The following is a 23,107-nucleotide window of genomic DNA, read 5'->3' as shown; positions in this document are numbered from 1 at the left end:
TTGTTTGTGTGTATAAACCGACTCAGCTGTCAAAAGGGCTCCCAATGAAGAAAGCACAGTTGAATATAACAGTTGAATATAATGAACAGGAACAGCACTCACTTAAGCGCAGACTTGTGCCAAGGTCAAATTGTAAACAAAACGTAAAAAAGGAATCAGTGGAGCGCCATATTTTTGTATGTTTGTCCATCTGTTCATTAGTTAGCAGATTAGTTTCTGGTACATTGTGGATGATACAAGTGCAATTTTGATTCTATGTTGACCATTTATGGCTAAAAGAGAAAGTTCCCTGATCTCAAAAACAGAGTTTAATAAAAATCTGTAATGTAGTTTTTCCAGAATCATGCAGTAATTTTGTAACTAACAATCCAACCCTCTCAAGTCAAAATGGAAGATTAACCCCATTTTTAGGATTATTACTGCAAAGGAAATATGCACACAACATTATGATACAGTGTATGCAGATATGAGCCTTGTTGAATTTGGATGTATTTTGTTATTATTGTATTTTCAGAGATGTTTCCTAAGATAATAATGGTCTTCTTGGGTATGCTCTCTTGATGTTTGCACAAAGTTTGAATTTCTGACAGTATATGCTCACTCTCGGGTTGTGTCACAGCCTGGGAGCAGGTTTGTAACAGGAGCAGATCCATTATCTTTTATCGGGCGCCTCTGAGGAAGGAATGGTAGATTCACTCTCTATGATGGACTTCAAACATCCAGCAGCCTCTGTGATGGGCTTCTAACATTGCTTTGAATGACCTTCCAGCACATATTTGTCATCCCCTCACGGTCGCTGTAATGGATAGTGGACCTGGCTATGTTTAGTCACTCACTGAGGGCCAAGCTCAATGTAGAGCGCCGGTCTACTCTGATTAGACTGCACACTCCCTGTGGTGCTCTAATCAGCAGCCATACTCAGATTTGTGCAACCATTTCTTCAACCTGCCCTCAGTTTTCATCTCTGTGAGAACCATGGCTCCCTCATTTTAGTCCTTTTGCTCTCTCTTTCTCACCCGTCCCATTTTATCTGTCCATCTGCCGCCATCTCTTGGGAGGCCGGCCCAATTAACCTGTTTTAATAACCATCTGAGCAACCCATCCATTCTAGTGTGACATGAGCCAGACTCTAAATCCTAGTGCCCATCCACTCATAGTCTTCCCAATTCTCCCCCTCAGCTCTTCCTCTGTATCCTGTCTTCAGTGAGTTTAAATGTGTGTCTGATGAGATTTGGTTGGAGAGTTTTCTTTTGTATGATTTTATTAAAGGATAATATGTGATGCATTCAATGTGTGGTGACATGAGTAAGTTTAGCCTATTCCAGATGACTGTGGCCAATAGGCGGTTTACCCTTGGCTGTTTGCCACCCAAACACACAACACATATTGTTTTTTTTGGGAGGTACAAGCACAAATTAAATTGAGTTAAGTTTATTTCAAACGGCGGGGCCGATTTGCTTTGCGAGTGTTTCAAATTACAAACTCAGTTGTGGAACAAATTGGGAGCTTAAGTTGAGGAACTACTGTAAAGGTATTCTTTTGTGAAGTCTGTGCAGTGGCGCCACATGTTTGTGTGTGTGTGATTGACATTCAATTGTGTGCCTTTCATCTTCGCACTGCTAATTGACGGTTCTTCACACCTATAGTAGTTCCTCATGGATAAAGTAATGTATTTAAATTGAACTGAATTGGATTCAATCAAATCAAGTAGTCTCCAGTTAGCTGAAAGGGCATGTTTTGGGCATGGAGGAAAAAGACAAAGTACTTGGAGAACTCCCCACAAAGTATACGAAGAATGTGCAAAATCCATATTAGGGCTGCAACTAACGCATACTTGCCAACCCTCCCGAATTTTCTGGGAGACTCCCGGAATTCAGCGCCTCTCCCGAAAACCTCCCGGAAGAAATTTTCTCCCGGAATTCAGCCAGAGCTGGAGGCCACGCCCCCTCCAGCTCCATGCGGACCTGAGTGGGGACAGCGGCGACAGTCTGTTTTCACGTCCGCTTTCCCACGATATAAACAGCGTGCCTGCCCAATCACGTTATAACTGTAGAATGATCGAGAGCGAGTTCTTGGTTTTTTATGTGGGTTTATTGTTAGGCAGTTTCATTAATGTCCTCCCAGCGCGGTAACAACACACAACAACAGCAGTCACGTTTTCGTCTACCGTAAAGCAGTTCGTCTGCCGTAAACAGCAATGTTGTGACACTCTTAAACAGGACAATACTGCCATCTACTGGATAGCCTCCGGAACACTGAAATTCAAGTATTTCTTTTATTTATGTATATAATAAAATAAATATATATATATATATATATATATATATATATATATATATATATATATATATATATATATATATATATATATATATATATATATATATATATATATATATATACATATATATAACTAGAATTTACTGAAAGTCAAGTATTTTATACATATATATATATATATATATATATATATATATATATATATATATATATATATATATATATATATATATATATACACTACCGTTCAAAAGTTTGGGGTCACATTGAAATGTCCTTATTTTTGAAGGAAAAGCACTGTACTTTTCAATGAAGATAACTTTAAACTAGTCTTAACTTTAAATAAATACACTCTATACATTGCTAATGTGGTAAATGACTATTCTAGCTGCAAATGTCTGTTTTTTGGTGCAATATCTACATAGGTGTACAGAGGCCCATTTCCAGCAACTATCACTCCAGTGTTCTAATGGTACAATGTGTTTGCTCATTGGCTCAGAAGGCTAATTGATCATTAGAAAACCCTTGAGCAATCATGTTCACACATCTGAAAACAGTTTAGCTCGTTACAGAAGCTACAAAACTGACCTTCCTTTGAGCAGATTGAGTTCCTGGAGCATCACATTTGTGGGGTCAATTAAACGCTCAAAATGGCCAGAAAAAGAGAACTTTCATCTGAAACTCGACAGTCTATTCTTGTTCTTAGAAATGAAGGCTATTCCACAAAATTGTTTGGGTGACCCCAAACTTTTGAACGGTAGTATATATATATATATATATATATATATATATATATATATATATATATATATATATATATATATATATATATATATATATATATATATATATATATATATATATATATATATGTATATATGAAATATATATGAAATACTCGGGTTGGTGAATTCTAGCTGTAAATACACTCCTCCCCTCTTAACCACGCCCCCGTCCCCAACGACACCCCCGCCCCACCCCCGACCACGCCCCACCTCCCGGAATCGGAGGTTTCAAGGTTGGCAAGTATGAACTAACGACTATTTTAATAGTCGACTAGTTGTCATCGAATATTTTAACAATTAGTTGACTAGTCGGGTTATAAAGCGTACGCATATTTAATGGCTCTATTTTTTCCATCAACTTTTAAATGCAGCTTAAGTTATTTTAGGCATGTGCTTACAAACAACAAACTTGACTAATTCACCCACCTTCACACCCCTTTCATCCATCTTAGTACTCTCCACTCCCTCCTCTCATCTTAGTCCCTCCCCATGGTGCACTTTCACTTTGCTTTCCATATTCAACACATTTTGCCACAATATGTCACAACGCTTTTCTGTTTTTTCTCTGCATAGTTTCTTAAAGAAAGTAGGACACTTTAAAGCTATCCCATGATTGCTCATTGACGACAAGGGAAGCTAAACTGAATTTTTAAGCTTAATAAAATAACTGGTCAAATATGCATTGTTAAACTCAAATGTGTAGACTTGAAACTTAAAATGTTGGTTCTAAAATGTGCTTAATTTTGTGAGTATGTTGTGCATTGATCTGCTGTGGATTGAGTTTGGTTGACATCACTGATCAGAAAATGTATTTTAGAGTTACATTAAAAACATCAACAGAACAAATGACATTGTTTAGGGCACAAGCCAGCACAAACATTAGCACAAGCAAACGGCAATGACAAGGGGGGTCAGATTCACACCCGTCACAGTGAGAAACTAAAACCCTGATTGACTAAACAGGCAAAAAAAACCTCACTGAGCTATGGACTATGGAGGAGAGGGCGACTGCATGAAGATTGGATGATCAATTATTTATTGACTGACAGCAAAATGAACGAATCCGCAATCTTGACATTTAAACCATTTTCTAAGTTCCACCCTATTTTTATGAGTTGATCTGGATATTTTTCGATTCGTCTTAACGAATTTTTCTTGTGTATTTTCTTGTCTATAATTGTGTGTGCTACTTCACAGCCGTGTAAAAAGGAAGGCTTTGCTACACATCCTCAATTATCAGTCAGTCTGCTATCAATATACAGTAGCTCTATGAGTTGAGCAGCCTTTAGGTAAGAAAGAACACTGTTGTCATGGGCTGCACATTACTTTGTAGTATTTGCAGCATTTTAGAGATGTCACTGTCTGGCTGCCTGAACATCGAGGCAGCAGATCAATGCTCAACCTCGGTCCCATTGCTTCCAATGATGTTTATGTGAAGCGCATTGCCGTTGGGCTTCCCTGCTCAGTTGTTGTCTCATAAGGTCTTTTTTCGCAGCATCGACCTGGAGTGCTTTTGGGGGTTGCTATGGATTGGTGCAGGAGGCAACTTGGCATTGTCTTTTTTCTTAATTGGAAGGGTTCTGTGTGAGGATACTTTTCATTGTTGTGGGTGTACAGGGGTACGTTCATCACGCTACTGTTGCACGATTCACCATTATAAATCCTCACCTTGGCAATCATCTTGCACATATCTGTATCCTTACTTCAAAAGACAACAGGAAACATTGTGATACCAATTGCCCAGGAAATTGCATTAAAAGTGGATGCAAACACAATGTATAGTGGCATTGCTCATGCACAGATTATATCATATTAATTGTATCTAATCTCTTATTTTAGCTCATCCTAATCTCTCAGGCTTATTGTGTTCAAATTTAAACATATTTAAAACGCTATATTTATTTGTTTTAAAGGCCTACTGAAACCCACTACTACCGACCACGCAGTCTGATAGTTTATATATCAATGATGAAATCTTAACATGCCAATACGGCCGGGTTAACTTATAAAGTGCAATTTTAAATTTCCCGCTAAACTTCCGGTTGAAAACGCCTTTGAATGATGACATATGCGCGTGACGTAGCCAGTGAAACAGAAGTATCGGTACCCCATTGAATCCAATACAAAATAGCTCTGTTTTCATCTCATAATTCCACAGTATTCTGGACATCTGTGTTGGTGAATCTTTTGCAATTTGTTTAATGAACAATGGAGACTGCAAAGAAGAAAGTTGTAGGTGGGATCGGTGTATTAGCGGCGGACTACAGCAACACAACCAGGAAGACAGAGATGGATAGCAGACGCGATAGCCGGCGAAGTCACCTTTACTTCCTCCGTCTCGCCGACCGCATCTGTGATCGGGTGAAGTCCTTCGTCGCACCGTCGATCGCTGGAACGCAGGTGAGCACGGGTGTTGATGAGCAGATGAAGGCTGGCTGGCGTAGGTGGATAGCTAATGTTTTTAGCATAGCTCTGTGAGGTACGGTTGCTAAGTTAGCTTCAATGGCGTTGTTAGCAACAACATTGTTAACCTTCGCCAGGCTGGAAAGCATTAACCGTGTAGTTACATGTCCCTGGTTTAATAGTATCGTTGATCTTCTGTCTATCCTTCCAGTCAGGGATTTATTTATTTTGTTTCTATATGCAGTTAAGCACAATGCTATCACGTTAGCTTCGTAGCTAAAGTGTTTCGTCGATGTATTGTCGTGGAGATAAAAGTCACTGCGAATGTCCATTTCGCGTTCTCGACTCTCATTTTCAAAAGGATATAGTATCCGAGGTGGTTTAAAATACAAATCCGTGATCCACAATAGAAAAAGGAGAGAGTGTGGAATCCAATGAGCCAGCTTGTACCTAAGTTACGGTCAGAGCGAAAAAAGATATGTCTTGCACTGCATTCTAGTCATTCACTCTAACGTTCCTCATCCACAAATCTTTCATCCTCGCTCAAATTAATGGGGTAATCATCGCTTTCTCGGTCCGAATCGCTCCAGCTGCATTGTAAACAATAGGAAAATGTGAGGAGCTGTTCAATTGACTACGTCACGCTACTTCCGGTAGGGGCAAGGCTTTTTTTTATCAGATACCAAAAGTTGCGATCTTTATCGTCGTTGTTCTCTACTAAATCCTTTCAGCAAAAATATGGCAATATCGCGAAATTATCAAGTATGACACATAGAATGGATCTGCTATCCCCGTTTAAATAAAAACAATTCATTTCAGTAGGCCTTTAATGGAGTGTCATGTTACAACAGTTAAGCTTGTAACATGACATTAGGTTACATTTGTAACATTTAGGTTTTTATTTACTGTCAAAAGTTTTTTTGAAGGTCTTCATCATAATTGTCCAGCAGGATTGCTTTCTAGAGCAATTATGAATTCCAATACAAAGGAAACGGCTTAGAAAATACGACCCTAAAAAGCCAGGACATAGCCAAAACATGTGAATCAACATAGCTTCTGCCAGCCAGTAAAGGCACAAAAAACAACAAAACCATAATCATGCACACACTTATATTAATAATGCAATTTATTTTGACCATACAAGCTCTTTTACCTTAATCGCTATGCGGTCAGTGATCAGATCAAGACTTTCTCCACAGCTCTCCCGACAAGCATGACACGTATTGTAATGTCAAGTCACATGTATATTAATATATCATATATTCTTCTATCTGTCTTAAAAGGCAACGGTTCAAGCGTGGAAACATTAGGACAATACATATGCAGAGATTGTTGTGTATGTTGTGCAATCAAGAAAACAGTAGATTTGCAAACAAAAATAATGGATTTGAAATAAATAAAAAAAATTGTATCCATCCATTCTTTTTCTACAGCTTGTCCCTCTCAGGGTCGCAGGGTTTACTGGAGCCTATCAATTGACCTTAATTTTAATCAAAAGGCTTGTTTTGTTTACATTAGAATAATTGTTATCATAAAACTCTACTTTTTTTATACAGTTTTGGTTGCAATTTCTTTTTTAGTTACAAACATTTTTTTGTTCGCAGATCAACCTACTCAGAACAACATTTTAGAAGCCTATTTTTGGCCAGCCTGGAACGTTGCCGTGATTACTGATCACTCTTGTCCTCATTAAATTAGCGCCCTGCAGTATGAAACCGAAATACCACATTTTTTCCATGTTTTATTTCCTTCTTTTAGTGAACATCAAGGGTGTTATTGTTTTAAAGGGTTTCACCTAAAAATAACTAATGAAGAAAAACAATCAAACATGGTATTGTGATATTTTTGTGATGTTCTAAGCTCTCTGTGTGCATGTGTGTTTTATTAATCATCACTTAAATGAGCTGTTTACAGAAAAAATAAGTTAAGTGTTCCTGCTCTCTTCTACAGTAAAGTTTGATGACTGCATGGGGAACAAAGCAGTGGTTTTCGAGAGCAGCGATCCCAACTTCAGTGTGCGGACAGATGGTTCCATATTTGCCCAAGGAACAGCAGCCTCCTTGAATGAGCCGGTCCAGTTTAAACTAACAGCAAGTGGTCCTTACTCTCAAGTCTGGAAGACTGTGATCCAGCTGGCACTGATAGACCCCCCTTCACACCAACAAAATGAGAATGAGGTAAGCGACAATACTTGAGCATGAGTAGACTTCCTTCAATGTGTAATTGTCAACCAGCAGATACTTCCTGATATTACAGTTCCGCCAGCGATGACGATAACAGGCAAAAATCAGGTCAAAACTCCTTGGGGTTTGAGGAAAATGGGAGTGATTGAGAAAAAAAGTAATAAAATCACATTGCCACAAGGGGAGAGTGTGATTGCCCCCAGCCATAAGCTGTTACTGTAAATTATTCTGTGCTTTGGATACCCCACAGGCACTTGACATGTCCACTTCTTCTCAAAAGCTGTCAGAGGTCATGCAAAGACTAGCGCCCAAGTGCTCCAAAAGCCCCTAATAGCAGCAAATGGGCAGTTTAACTAATATAAGATCTGTATTTTCACCATTTGTTCACACCAGTCAGTCGGTGTCCATGCATAAATTAGTCCGATTTCTTAAATTGTTTGTCTCTAAATAAGCATCCTACAACTCATTCAACCCATCCTTAATCCGATCATGTTCGGTTTCTGAAAAGTCAGACTAACACACCTGGATTATGCGATTGGAAACCAAATCTCTTTAGTTAAAGTTAAAGTTAAGGTACCAATGATTGTCACACACACACTAGGTGTGGCGAAATTATTCTCTGCATTTGACCCATCACCCTTGTTCTCCCCCTGGGAGGTGAGGGGAGCAGTGAGCAGTAGCGGTGGCCGCGCCCGGGAATCATTTTTGGTGATTTAACCCCCAATTCCAACCATTGATGCTGCGTGCTAAGCAGGGAGGTAATGGGTCCCATTTTTATAGTCGGCCGAGTCTATGACTCGGCCGGGGTTTGAACTCACAACCTACCGATCTCAGGGTGGACACTATAACCACTAGTGGGAGTGTGCCGCCAGAGGGGACCTTTCATATTGCGCATGCGCCAGTCTCAACCTGTGGGATGTAAACCAGAAGCAGATATCATTCAATTAAAAAACACATCAAGAATCGTAATGAAGAGGAGACTGTTTATTTGCTTCACAAATTAAAAGAACGGATCATTTTGAAGTGCATCAATGGGAGAAAAAAAGAACGAGAGATTTATTTCAAAAGGTAGCTAAGGAAGTGGACAATGTCGGCTTAATTCAGACTCCCAGACGAAATACGAACAAGATGGAAGCGAATGAAGAAGGTATATATATTACAAAGCAAATAATAAAGCGTACACAAACCTCATCACGCTGCATTTGTGCACTCCAAAATGGTTAACAATAACTCTGTGTTCCACACAACTGGCTAGATAGCCCAGAACAATAGCAACTTTCATCTGGAACTGTATTGGCCAGGGCACAAACAGCCTTTTCCTTCGGATTTAAAACTCCTTCCATCAATCCACAGAGCCTTTTGTAAGTTCAGTAAGTTCTTGTGCACTTACTGCAGTACCAGGGTAGAACATGATTTGATTTAGCACTGCTGCCTCCTAGCTGCAGGAATGTTTATAGTTCTAGCATGAATACTAGAGTGTTGACAAAAGTAATACAAATCCTCACTGCTACTCGCAACCCCTCCGACACCTCACCACGAGCCCACAGGTGGTCCCTACCCACTATTTGTGAAACACAGCTTTAACCATTGGGGAGACTTGGGACCTTTGTGGGTCTTTTTATTAACTTTGAAGATTACGTCATGCAACAAAAAAGTGCATTTTAAAGGTTAGCTGGATGAAATATGCCCAAAGGAGTTGTATCAGAGTCAATCTCAAAATTTGCATTGTCCATTCTTTGCAATGTTATTTTTAGCACAAGCTCCTGTGTGAGAATACACTGGAGTAACTTGGGATTCATGAGTCCCCCATTGACTCCCTTTTATTATGGCTGTTTTGCGGTATACTCTGAACCTGTTATTTTATCATGCTTTTTTCCATGAAAACCAAATTAATCCAAATATTTACCTTTGAATAATGTGTAAATCCCATTAGAAGTGTAATTTGACCCCACTGCATACCGCCAGAGTACCATAGAGTACTATATATTCATAATAGACGCATAGTTGCTTTGAATCTGCCAACAACTTACATGTAATAAAACAATGTTGGTGTGTCGGTAGTGACACAAGAATTGTGTGGATGTGTTTTCAAAAATATTGCACAAATAATGCATAGTTTGTGTTTTTGCCACGAGAGAAACAGGGTTTTTTTTGCAAAAAGGGCATAAAACCTTAAAAAAACAAAACAACTAAACTAAAAACGTTATAGCAACGAATAGATCTGAAGTTGAGCCAGAGATTTAAGTGTTTAAAAGTACAAACAAATATTAATATATATGACTTACTTTTAAGACCTTTATGACTATCCCTTTGGGGTCCACAGGAGCTATAACATTTACCACATTTGGGGGATCTTCAAGGGTTTGATTTATTGTTGCATAAAAGCACCGTACGTGTTTGCTTACACATGTCACGATCGTGGAAATAGCTTGAGCGACGTGACCCTGAGATGCAGCAGACAGGCAGATGGTGAGTGAAAAATAATATTCTTTAATACAACAAAGGAAAACGCACTCACAAGGGAGTGGGAAAACACAAGAAGTGAGAAAAAAAAGGAACAAAAGAAGGGAAGTGCAATCATTTAGGGTACAAGACATGGAACTAGTTCTGTTGAAAGCAATAAGCCTAGACAGAGCAGCAATTGGCATAGCAAGGAAGTGCAAAGCAAATGACAATGATCTGATGCACTAAATAGGAGACTGATAGACAACCGTGTGCAGGCGTGTCCCGATTGCCAATCAGGCAGCAGGTGTGGATGTCTTTGCATGGCACAAGTAAATACACAAAATAAAGGGCACAGGACAGGAACTAAAACGCCACACACAGGGAACCAAAGTCACAAGGGTGTGATAACACACCGACTTAAAAGTATGCCTTCTTTGAATCTATGTGTAGGCTTGTCCTTCAATCCATTTTCTACCGCTTGTCCCTCTCTGGGTCGAGGGGGGTGCTGGAGCCTATCCCAGCTGCACTCGGGCGGAAGGCAGGCTACACCCTGGACAAGTCGCCACCTCATCGCAGCGCCAACACGGATAGACAACATTCACACTCACATTCACACACTAGAGTGTTTGCTTTAAGTCTGTTTGTGGCATATCTATTGAGGTCTTTGGTGTTAAAGGCATCTGGCTGGATGCAAAGTTTTACCTATTCCTTATTTAAAATATATTATTTGTCTGGGATTTTTTTTTAACCTTTTAAATGTTTTCACAAGATAATTGAGGAATTAGAAGTCAATGTGTCACACCAGGGTGAGAACACTATTGATGATATTATGATTACAGATTAATGTTCATATTTTTGCTTTTTCTTGTTATGTTTTGTTTGCTTTTGCAAACACTCGTGTAGCAACTCTTAGATGATATTTCTTACTGCACTGCACAAAAAGAAAACACATAAAAAAATTCATGAAAATAAAAATGTTTGCAAACTGCAGATGTGTGCAACTATGGGGAAATTATTAAAATCAGGCATTCGGATTTGGTTAGTTGGGGTTTTCAAAGTGCAAAAAGGGGGACATTAAGCAAATTCATTCTCAATTAGACAAAACAAGACGCATATTGGGGTTGGGACACAATCAACATAAGATCTAATAATGGGAGTGGATGTTACTTGAGTCATGTATTGTAACTATCTGATGGTATTGTGAACATTAACTAAGAAGGTTGAAGAGAGCCAGGTCAGATGTAAGATTCAAATTGGGACCAGTAGTTTATGTAACAAGAGCAATAGCAGACAGCTTGGCACAGAAACAATGGAAAAAAAACCTTACGTTTCATTATGGAAATGGCGCACTCTGTCGAATAATAAATTCCAGATGTCTGGCTAGCTAAGGGGTGGCTGATATCAAAGTATGCAGAGTTTGGGGGAGGCACTGGCGTGGAGGGGAAGAACTGGGACCACCGCCAGCTGGCTGAGGTGAACAGCACCATGGCTGCGGGAGCCGAATCTATTCCACAGTCAGTGGCTCTTGTTCTTTTTAGCAATAGGCCACATAGTCTGTGTTCTACTTTTTTTAAGAGATGATTTAAAATGTTCAGTTGTAAAATCCCCTTACTTTTTCATTCTGTTTTTCACTATGGTTGGTTGCACATGTTGTTAGGCTTTTAATAGTAAGACTTACAAACACATGAAGGAGTAAAGTACAGTACATTTAAAGCCATGACATGGCTTGTACACGATTTGAAGGGAAACTTCATTTTTTGGGGAATTTTGCCTATCGTTCACAATCATTATGAAAGACATAACGACGGATGAATTTTTGTGGTAATGCATTCTAAATATTAAATAAATGCAATCAAAAGTCAGCTTACAATGGGACCTATGGGATCCGCTCAATTCAAGGGCACAAGCACTTTCCGTGTCATTATTGCCAGTTCCAGGTCCTATATGGCTGTCAGAGTGTCCCAATTTGTCGGATTATATTCCCAGCCATCTACTTTTCAGGTGAGAGGCATGATTTTGCCGTGTCTTTCATAATGATTGTGAACCATATGCAAAATTCCCAAAAAAGTGAAGTTTCCTTTTAAACGACAAGTTAAACTCGTTCGAGTGTCATGAAACAATGCTGCATTCCTGATCAGTTCAGGTCATCCATCCATCCATTTTCTACCGCTTTTCCCTTTTGGGGTCGCGGGGGGTCGCTGGAGCCTATCTCAGCTGCATTCGGGCGGAAGGTGGGGTACACCCTGGACAAGTCGCCACCTCATCACAGGGCCAACACAGATAGACAGACAACATTCACACTCACACACTAGGGCCAATTTAGTGTTGCCAATCAACCTATCCCCAGGTGCATGTCTTTGGAGGTGGGAGGAAGCTGGAGTACCCGGAGGGAACCCACGCAGTCACGGGGAGAACATGCAAACTCCACACAGAAAGATCCCGAGCGCAGGATCGAACCCCAGACCTTCGTATTGTGAGGCAGATGCACTAACCCCTCCTCCACCGTGCTGCCCCAGTTCAGGTCATATCCAATTTAATTGATTCAATCTCATCATAAAAGCACATGGCTACATATCAGGAAAGTCTTGGGGAAACTTTATGTTGCTTTCAAGAATGTCTGAGGCTGTCGTTAAAGAAACTGATACCTGAAACCAGTGTAGTGGTATACGTGTGCAGAAATCTGTTTCTTCAATCATGTTATCCATTCCCTGTATTTATTCAGAGGAGGATTGGGAAAAAAAAGAGTAAATGTAAGCTTCAGGGTTTGATGAGAATTACACCCTGGCTGAAAAACAGCCATCCTAATCCTCTTGCAGTGCTGATGGGTAAAATACAAGTTGTTTATTTTCTACATCTGTTTTTTTTTGACATTTCTACTCAGGAATTGCACTAGTACTTGTTTACAAGTGTATACAACATGTCCTATTTATGCAAAGGAGGGCTGATAGGGGTCATGTCTGTTTCTGACAAACCTTCTCTCTATTCCTTGATTTCCTCTCCCCAAAATGCATCTCTCCACCTCTGCCTATTCTTAGTTCCTAAAGTGAGGTGTCGGGCAACAGTCCCCGGAAGCTATCCACATAAGCATTGCTCTTTCTAAGCAAAACAAATACATTTGTCCAGACCTGGTTGCATCTGTCAGATGGATGTTTGTTGACAAAGCCGAAATGCAGACAACTATGTGCATGTTTTAGCAAAGTTGTTAAACAGCAGACCAGACTTGTAATACGTTGGTGCTTGAATGGCCATGGCATCTTTTGTTGGAAAGGGTTGGTGGCTTTATGTTTTTTTTGTTTGTCTTATTTAGTTTTTTCATTTTGAATATGAAACCAAAATGCTAAGGCCTATATTCGAAAAAAATAATTAATAATTAAAATGAATAATAAGTCATTAATTGTCTGTTTTCAGGGTTATAGCGCTCCTCGACAGAAATGCCGTTCGATGTTGTTTTTTCACTGTCTTTCAACTATTACTCTCTGAGAAGCAGTGTCCTCTACAGTGGACATGTTTATATCAGTTTGGAAAATGCTGTTTTTCAGAAAAGTTAACTGACAATTTAACTTTTGTAAAAGTTAAATTGTACCAGACAAGCGGTAAAAATGGATGGATGGGTTAAAGGCCTAATGAAATGTTTTCTTTTATTTAAACGGGAATAGCAGATCCATTCTATGTGTCATACTTGATCATTTCGCGATATTGCCATATTTTTGCTGAAAGGATTTAGTAGAGAAAATCGACGATAAAGTTCGCAACTTTTGCTCGCTGATAAAAAAAGCCTTGCCTGTACCGGAAATAGCGTGACGTCACAAGCGGTAGTGCTGCTCACAATTCCCCGTTGTTTACAATGGAGCGAGAGAGATTCGGACCGAGAAAGTGACGATTACCCCATTAATTTGAGCGAGGATGAAAGATTCGTAGATGAGGAACGTTACAGTGAAGGACTTGAGAGGCAGTGATGGACGTATCTTTTTTCGCTCTGACCGTAACTTAGGTACAAGCTGGCTCATTGGATTCCACACTCTCTCCTTTTTCTATTGTGTATCACAGATTTGTATTTTAAACCATCTCAGATACTATATCCTCTTGAAAATGAGAGTCGAGAACGCGAAATGGACATTCACAGTGACTGAACATGTAAATACACGATTAATAATTCAGCTTTGCGAAGCTAAAAAAATAGAAGCTAACCTAGCTACGTAGCCAACTTGATAGCAGCAGTCTCAAATGCAGATAGAAACTAAATTTTTAAAAAACCTGACTGGATGGATAGACAGAAGATCAAGAATACTATTAAACCATGAACATGTAAATACACGATTAATAATATTCCGCTTGGCGAAGCTAAAAAAAACAGAAGCTAACCTAGCAACGTATCCAACGCGATAGCGCCAGTCTCAAATGCAGATAGAAACTAAATTAAAAAAAAACCTGACTGGATGGAGAGACAGAAGATCAATAATACTATTAAACCATGAACATGTAAATACACGATTAATAATATTCCGCTTAGCGAAGCTAAAAAAACAGAAGCTAACCTAGCTACGTAGCCAACGCGATAGCGCCAGTCTCAAATGCAGATAGAAACTAAATTTAAAAAAACCCTGACTGGATGGATAGACAGAAGATCAATAATACTATTAAACCATGAACATGTAAATACACGATTAATAATATTCCGCTTGGCGAAGCTAAAAAACAGAAGCTAACCTAGCTGCGTAGCCAACGTGATAGCGCCAGTCTCAAATGCAGATAGAAACTAAATTAAAAAAAACCCTGACTGGATGCATGGACAGAAGATCAATAATACTATTAAACCATGAACATGTAAATACACGATTAATAATATTCCGCTTGGCGAAGCTAAAAAAACAGAAGCTAACCTAGCTGCGTAGCTAACTTAGATGCGGCGGCGGGCGTTGTACGCTTTTGACGACACCCCGGCCGCCATCAGAGTCGGCAAGAAACATATATTTCCCCAAAGTTACGTACGTCACATGCACATATCGACACGCACGTACGGGCAATCGATCAAATGTTTGGAAGCCAAAGCTAGACTCACCGTAGTGCGTCTGTTATCCTGCTCAAAACACAACACAACCTCCTGGTGTTGGTGTTGCTGTAGTCCGCTGCTCCACCGGCTCCAACTTTCTTATTTGCAGTCTCCATTGTCCATTAAACAAATTGCTCAATCGCTTTATTAACAAGCGGTAACTGGTTGTAGTTCAAAAAGTAACACACACACATACACGAGCTGCTGTTAGCCAAAAGTCACACACACACACACTCAAGTTCTCCGCCAACTCACTCGCGCATGCGCGTTCCCCAAACCCTTAAAGACACAGTACACTAATGCAAATATCACGGATATTACAGTATTGTACTTAGCGGCTAAGACACCGATCGATCCCACCTACAACGTTCTTCTTTGCAGTCTCCATTGTTCATTAAACAAATTGCAAAAGATTCACCAACACAGATGTCCAGAATACTGTGGAATTTTGTCAAAGAAAACAAGAGGCTTTTCTATCGGGTCCGATGGGGTCCAACCACTTCCGTTGCTTTTGTGACGTCACGTGCATAAATCATATCCAAAGGAGTTTTTCAACCGGAAGTGTGGCGGGAATTTTTAAATTGCACTTTATAAATTAACCCGGCCGTATTGGCATGTGTTGCAATGTTAAGATTTCATCATTGATATATAAACTATCAGACTGCGTGCTTGGTAGTAGTGGCTTTCAGTAGGCCTTTAAGGATTATGTTTCTTCCCCAGCACCAAGATCACAGTAATTAGCTCAGGAAAACAATATAATGTTTTATTGTTTTCTCAGTTAAAATATTAGCATTAAAGAGGTTTGTAGTCAAGATTTTGACTGTGAGTGTTTTATCATAATTATCACTTTAACGTGTCTCTCAAAGGGCACATCTAATGGTGGTGAAACTCAACATGACACCCTCTCCCATCGCAAACCACCCACTCATACAAACACGTAACATATGGACAATTACTTGACACGTCTTGAAACAGCCTTAAAATCTTTTGTCTCAGGCGTCCTTGTAAGGAAGTCAGCTTTGAAAGTGTTGGCAGCGCTGGCAGATACAAGACCTCAGAGAGACATTGACCAAGAGAGAACAAACAAAGCTGACGAAAACACTTCAGTTGATTCCGACTTTTAGTATATGCCAAAAACCATTACCCTTCCCCCAGCTTGCCTCTTCATTACCAGTTTTATATTTACTCTTAAAAGTCATCCTCTGAGGATGACATATTGTATAAAAGTCAAAAATGTCTCAATCTAAAGTGAAAAGGAAGAAGAAGAATTAACACCTTTCTTATGGATTCACATGAATTGTGTGAAGTACACAAAATGTGGACTTGATCAATACTATATTTAAATGTGTTTTACTCTATTGTGTGCAAAGCGATTGATTATATAGATAACACCGAATAATACAGACGGGATATTAAGGGAATAATGACAATTAGAGAAGCTCGATATTGGCTTTCTTACCAAAATCTGATATATCTTAATGGCAATACTGCCCAGCACTTCATATCCAACAACAAAATGAACCGATACCTATATACAGTGTGTCAGGTCACATCTTGTGTAACAGGTGAACACATTATGCTTCTTTTATGTAATGCCACCAGATGCATTCCACAAATAAACGCTGTTTATGCAAAATAAGACAAATACTGCAATGTAAATTAAAGTACATCGTTGGGCTCTAACGATATCAAAATCTCACGGTACGATATTATCACTGTATTAATGCCACGGTACGATATTATTGTGGTATATGTCCAAAAAAGACAAATACTTTAAAATGGCAGAATGTGTAAAATGAAGTGGCAGGAATGTTTAGGATAAACATATTTACTGTAATTGAACACAAACATAATGTTAAAATGTTTTAGTCATATTTGTTACTAAAAACAAGTATTTTTAAGAGCAAATAATCCACTGTGTCTCTCAATTTTTACTTTCAGAAAAGTACTGTGCTCTACAGTGGACATTTTTTATATCGTTTTGAAAATGCAGTTTCTCGCAAAAGTTGACTCACATTTTAACTTGTAACAATGTAAATACCTCACAAATTGACATTTAGCTTCCCTGGCTTCATGTTTTCCGGGTGATGGTAGCTTATCAAGTAGTTCGGAGTGTGGCAGATGCTTTCCCTGGGCAAGGTGCTCTGTGAGAGGGTCTGTTTTGGCTTGTGACACCCGAGAAGAATGTGGCACGCTTTCTTACCTCCACCATAGAGGTTATGTTTTTGCCAGGGTTTGTTCTGTTTTCTAGCAACATAACTTAAAAAGATTTTGAAAAAAACAATAGACCCTTTTCCTCCCTGGAAACTCAAATTCCTGTAACTATAGGTTCCTGTAGAAGTGTGTGGTTTGTGCTTTTTCCGTATTTCCCAGTTCAGGGTCGTTAATCAGGCTGATGACGTATGGAGGAGTGGTTTAGTATATTTACCTTCGTTACCCTTGTGGGCTGCCTCCTTTATGTCACATTTATCCAACAAAGTCAGAGTAGTAGGCAGCTGAGGTCATTGCTTCGAGTTTGACTTCATACTCCTCCGTAAATACATTTAAAAGAGTTTGTCCAATTCTCGTATTGAAATGAAGTTTGCAAAAAATAATAAACAACAATAAACTGCATATATTTTAAATACTACAGCTACAAGATAGTACCACTGATCAGCGTTCTTTTGCACAAAGATGCCCCACAAAAGTTATTGTATGTCCAAAGCTCCTTTCGTTCTTCTTTCTTGCCGTTGTCAAGTTTGTAGTAATACAAAATACACAAGAAACAAGAATTTTCAACGGCGGTCGATTGTTTGAAAAAGAAGTTTTAGAAACGCCCCAAACTGTGTTCATCCAATCAGCGTTCAACAGTACAGCCCGTTCTCGAAAAGGTTCCGGGTATCTCCCAAAAGTCTCACCTAGCAGGCAGGAAGTCAGAAAGGTTCCTGCAGAACTAAATCTACCCGGGTAGTTTTTGGTAGGAACACAGGGGGAACTTCATTTACCCAGGTAAATGGGAAAGTTCCAGTAAAAGTTCCTGCGGTGGAAAAGGGCCTAATATCTCTCATCTACTACAAAAGAACAAAGGAACACACTTCACCTCCTGCCTTCTCTTTCGCTCCACACCCCACATTGCGGACTTGTGCTGCACAGAGGATTCTGAGAGATGTAAATTATTTTCAGATCCGCCAAAGCAAAAGAGCCAGAAAAAAACTACACGCCAGATTTTGTTTGATACCGTCAAGCGTCATGACATTATTGAGAATATTTTGAAACCATAATACAGCAGTATCTACATGACATGCCTAGTAAATTGTCATTTTTAACATTTGATCTAAACCAAATAGTCATTTCCAAAAGTGTGACCATGTCAACTACAATAACATGTTTTCCCACTATCAACAAGTAAGACAGGTTAGTCTTTTGAATAAATTAACAAGTGGGAATTCTGTTAAACAAAGTTGATGACTAACAATTTTGAAGCTTCCCATTTCTGAGTGGCACGATCATCCATTTAAGAACAACGTAAAGTGCTAAATATTAAACTTGAGTGAAATTATTAACTGGGTACAGCTGGGCAGCTTTTTTCAGTTCCGCTGAAGCTTTTTATCATTAATTTGCTGCATAAACGCTGCATATGACTCCAAGTGATTATTTCTGATGTGTGATGACAAACCAGAAATGTACTCATTAGTATCTGTCAAACTAAGTTTTACCCTGTCTGCGTGCGTGTGTGGGGACCACAGATGGAAATTAGTCTTTGGCTAGAATCTGGTGTGTTTACATTTCTTTGCAAATGGTAGATAAATGTTCATTTACATGCAATGTCCCTCCCAAATAAAATATAATATAATTGAATTGGTTTTGGATTTTAAGTATTAAAGAAAGATAGCCTACTGGCCCTTGCATAACCAGAGCTTTACAGTGATTGTAAATTACATATTTACGATCCAAAAGCGAAACTTGGAAATGATTCCACCTTATTCGACAACAATTTCGGTAGAAGATATTCGATATCTAATTTTTATGCAAAAATCGGCAATATTACGGGACATCCCTATTAACAACAGCTAGGACATAGAATATCACAAACTGGTTGGTTGGAGTGTAGTCGTAGCTTTGGTAGACAAGCAAGGTGTTCTCATATCTAACTATCAATCAATAAATCAAAGTTGACTTATATAGCCCTAAATCAAGAGTGTCTCAAAGGGCTGCACAAGCCACAACGACATCCTCGGCTCAGATCCCACATCAGGGCAAGAAAAAACTCAACCCAGTGGGCTACAATGAGAAACCTTGGAGGGGACCGCAGATGTGGGGACACACCACCCTTCCTGGGCGACCGGTGCAACGGACGTCGAGTGGATCTAGTTGATAGTGTGAGAGTCCAGTCCATAGTGGGGCCAGCAGGAGATCATCTTGAGTGGAGACAGGTCAGGAGCGCAGAGACATCTGTGGTCACTGAATCTGTGCCCCCCCCCCCCCCCCCCCCTATCTCTTTCGTGGAGCAGAGCAGAAAAGAAACAGTAGATCAACTGGTCTAAAAGGGGGGTCTATTTAAAGGCTAGAATATACAAATTAATTTTAAGATGGGACTTAAATGCTTTTACTGAGGTAGCATCTCTAACTGTTACCGGGAGGGCATTCCATAGTATTGGAGCCCGAATAGAAAACGCTCTATAGCCCGCAGACTTTTTTTGGGCTCTGGGAATCACTAATAAGCCGGAGTTCTTTGAACGCAGATTTCTTGCCGGGACATATGGTACAATACAATCAGCAAGATAAGATGGAGCTAGACCGTGTAGTATTTTATACGTAAGTAGTAAAACCTTAAAGTCACATCCTAAGTGCTCAGGAAGCCAGTGCAGGTGAGCCAGTATAGATGTAATATGATCAAACTTTCTTGTTCTTGTCAAAACTATATTTACCAAATTCCTTTGAGTATTAAGTGGTCATACAAATGTTTCATAGCAAGTGAAAGGAGAAAGGATATTGTCATTAAACGTATTAATCTGAATGCAAACCATTGTCAGACACAGATTACAATTCTCAATATTATTTCACAAATAGACAAACTGCTTACTAGCTGCCATGTCCCTGTAAACTGATGCTGTTTTTTTTTTACTTGACAGTACACCATCAGCTCAACACAGAGCAGTGCTTCAGGAATACATGTTATTGAGACAAGCTGTCAGGACCCACTGACTGGGAGAAAAAACAATATCACTGCAAGCGTAGGGCACATGGGAGCATATGAGCAAGGGGTAGCTCAGGGGAGTGTGATTGAGACGGGGAGCACAAGTGATGCACTGCTTCAGCAGTGATGGTCGTGCCTAGATTCTTGACATGTTTCTGTTGCCTTGTATCCCTGAGATGTGTTGATAAAATAGCTGCATAACACGTCTCTGGTATTACCAATCTGATACAACCTTTGGCCCGTCATCTATAATGCAGCCTCTGAGTCTATGTATTGCACTAAGCAGAACACAAGCCAATATATACCCAATGAAACCTTGACAGAAATGGAGCATTAGAACATATTGTCATGGAATTTAGCCTTGAGGTACACTAATAACGTTCTCTTACAACAGGGATCCCCAATTTATGGCCTGGGGGGTATATATATATATATATTTTTTTCGAAATCAGTCCTGTCCAGCCGCTCAGGGTAATCATATTGTTGAGGTAGATGCCCATATTTGCTGTACAGATTTAGTTTACAAAAGAGAAATGTGTGATACTTCTTTTGTTGCCTTATTCGTACTTAACTTTATTAAATGTTTGGATATATTTAGTGTTTGGCGCAGTGAGGGGATGAAAAGAAGAAAAAAACACACAAAGACAAAAGGGGGAAATTGTGGGGATTAGAGGTGGACAAGACAAGTCAAAAAATTTGGAGACCCCTATCATTTACCATTATGAAGAGTTGATGCATCGTATCCCAACTAGGATGTTTGTTTTGTAGCCTAGTGAAAGAGACCCTATATCTTAGCAAGGAAACTGTCACACTGCATGTTCTTCCTGAGGTGATTAGCTTTTCATTCATTAGTATTCATCATCTTATTATCCAACATTGGTGCTAACGTGTGAGGTGTCCTGGTTGGTCCACCAATATTATAGGCGGTATTGCAAATGGCAGATTGAGATAGAGACTCTATGGTACAAGTATTGTGCACTTTATTTCCATAACCACATGTAATAACTCTTGTCATTTTGACAACTGTTCAGAGGATACATACTTTGAAAATATACCTCATCTTTATGGTTCAAATGACAAAGCTAGAAACTTACTGCAGATCCGGACCCTGGATTCCAGAGAGGGGTCAGCCGTAGAAAATAGATAAATGGAAGTTGTGGGGGTTCCTGAATTGTAGATGGCATACTGCCAATGTTGTCATCTACTAGTATAAACAAATGCCTTCAAATACAGTATATAATTGTTAATATTGTGAATTAAAATAATGAATGTTGACCATGTATAAAAGACAAAAACAGATTGATTAATCAAGGAATAACTGTATTCCTGCATAGAGAGTCAATGGTATTTAAAGTTTACTTGTTTTGAAATGAATGCTTTTTTTAATCAACAATTTGTTGTACAGTATTTGAACAAAAATCACACAGAATGTCCGTCACTCTAATAGAGATCAAATACAAATCTAATAAACAAATATATTTTATTATTATGTGTGTTGTCCTCGTAGTCACTGCTTGGAAACTCAAAGCACCACACTATTAGCAAACCAATCTAATAATCTTGTTCTTGTCTTTAAGGTCACAACCGAAGAGGGGAAGGTTGCTGGGAGGACAGAGAAGAAGGAAACATACCAAGCTCCGCCTCCTATCATCATGTTTTCAGGGGGCAACCGGAATAGCTCCAAGGGTCTACGAAGGCAAAAGAGGGACTGGGTGATACCACCGATCAATGTTGCTGAAAATTCTCGAGGACCGTTCCCTCAGATGCTTGTCAGCGTAAGTTTTACACCGCTGATTTTTTTTTGAAATTTCAATGTTGGTGTTCTTAATCTTTTTGACATCAGGGCCCAATGTTTCCACTGTAGAAGGGATCTGAGGCCCACTCAAATAATAACACTGAATTAATAATCTTACTTTTAATGTCAATGTTGTTTTTTTTATATATTAAACAATCTAACCTACTTACAGTTTAACTGGATAAACCTTGTCAAATATTATGAAAGCATGTGTTAATCACAAATATTATTATCAAGTCTTAGATCAGGCTGATTAAAAAACTCCAAATACTAATCAAATATACTGCAAAAGAAGGGACTTATAAAAACTGATGGAAAATAAATTGACAATTATGGAGTGTGAAAATAAATCATTTCTAACTAAATGATAATATGTGTATTTCATAAATAAACTGTCAATAAAATTAAAATTTTTCAAATGAAAATACAGCTTCACCACTTAAGTCAAAATGTTTGCACTTAAAGGGGAACTGTACTGTTTTTGGAATTTTGCCTGTCGTTCACAATCATTATGAAAGACAAGACGACAGATGAATAAAAAAAAAGCATTCTAAACATTAAATAAATGCAATCAAAAGTCTGCTTACAATGGAGCCTATGTGAGACACTCTATTCTGCCTATAAAGCCCTTAAAAATCATCCACACACCTACATTGAGGTTTTATATACATGCTGTAAGTATATATGTAATGTAGTAATGGGCACATTTATAATAACATTTAATATTTTTGTATTTTGCTCATTTTAAGCATACGCTGTGCATTAATTTAAAAAATGCATCACGTTTGCTTTTTTTTTTCTTCATCACTGATTATTACTCACTGCAGACTTTATGAGAGCCAACAAGAAAAACATCACTTACTGTGCAAGGTCTGCTGTTATTAGGATGCCGACTGCTCGGATGTTGATATATTCCTATTTAGATGACTCATAATCCTCGCGAAGTAAAGGAAGATGGAACCAAGCGTCTTTTCGTGTCGTTCTTGCGAT

General features: G+C 39.0%; 1 protein-coding gene across 2 annotated transcripts in view; it reads left to right on the top strand.

Annotated features, from left to right (window-relative positions):
- The window catches only part of LOC133653979 (cadherin-4-like), a 595,795-nt gene that overhangs the window by 425,881 nt on the left and 146,807 nt on the right, over positions 1-23,107 (top strand). For both annotated transcript variants that reach the window (XM_062053872.1, XM_062053871.1), the window contains 2 exons: positions 7,419-7,645; positions 21,900-22,097. In XM_062053872.1, coding sequence (XP_061909856.1) covers positions 7,419-7,645; positions 21,900-22,097 — 425 coding nt within the window. The remainder of the gene's footprint in view (positions 1-7,418; positions 7,646-21,899; positions 22,098-23,107) is intronic.

This window comes from Entelurus aequoreus, linkage group LG07 (assembly GCF_033978785.1).
Source record: "Entelurus aequoreus isolate RoL-2023_Sb linkage group LG07, RoL_Eaeq_v1.1, whole genome shotgun sequence".
Classification (NCBI taxonomy): Eukaryota; Metazoa; Chordata; class Actinopteri; order Syngnathiformes; family Syngnathidae; genus Entelurus; species Entelurus aequoreus.
This window is presented reverse-complemented; position numbering and strand designations above follow the sequence as displayed.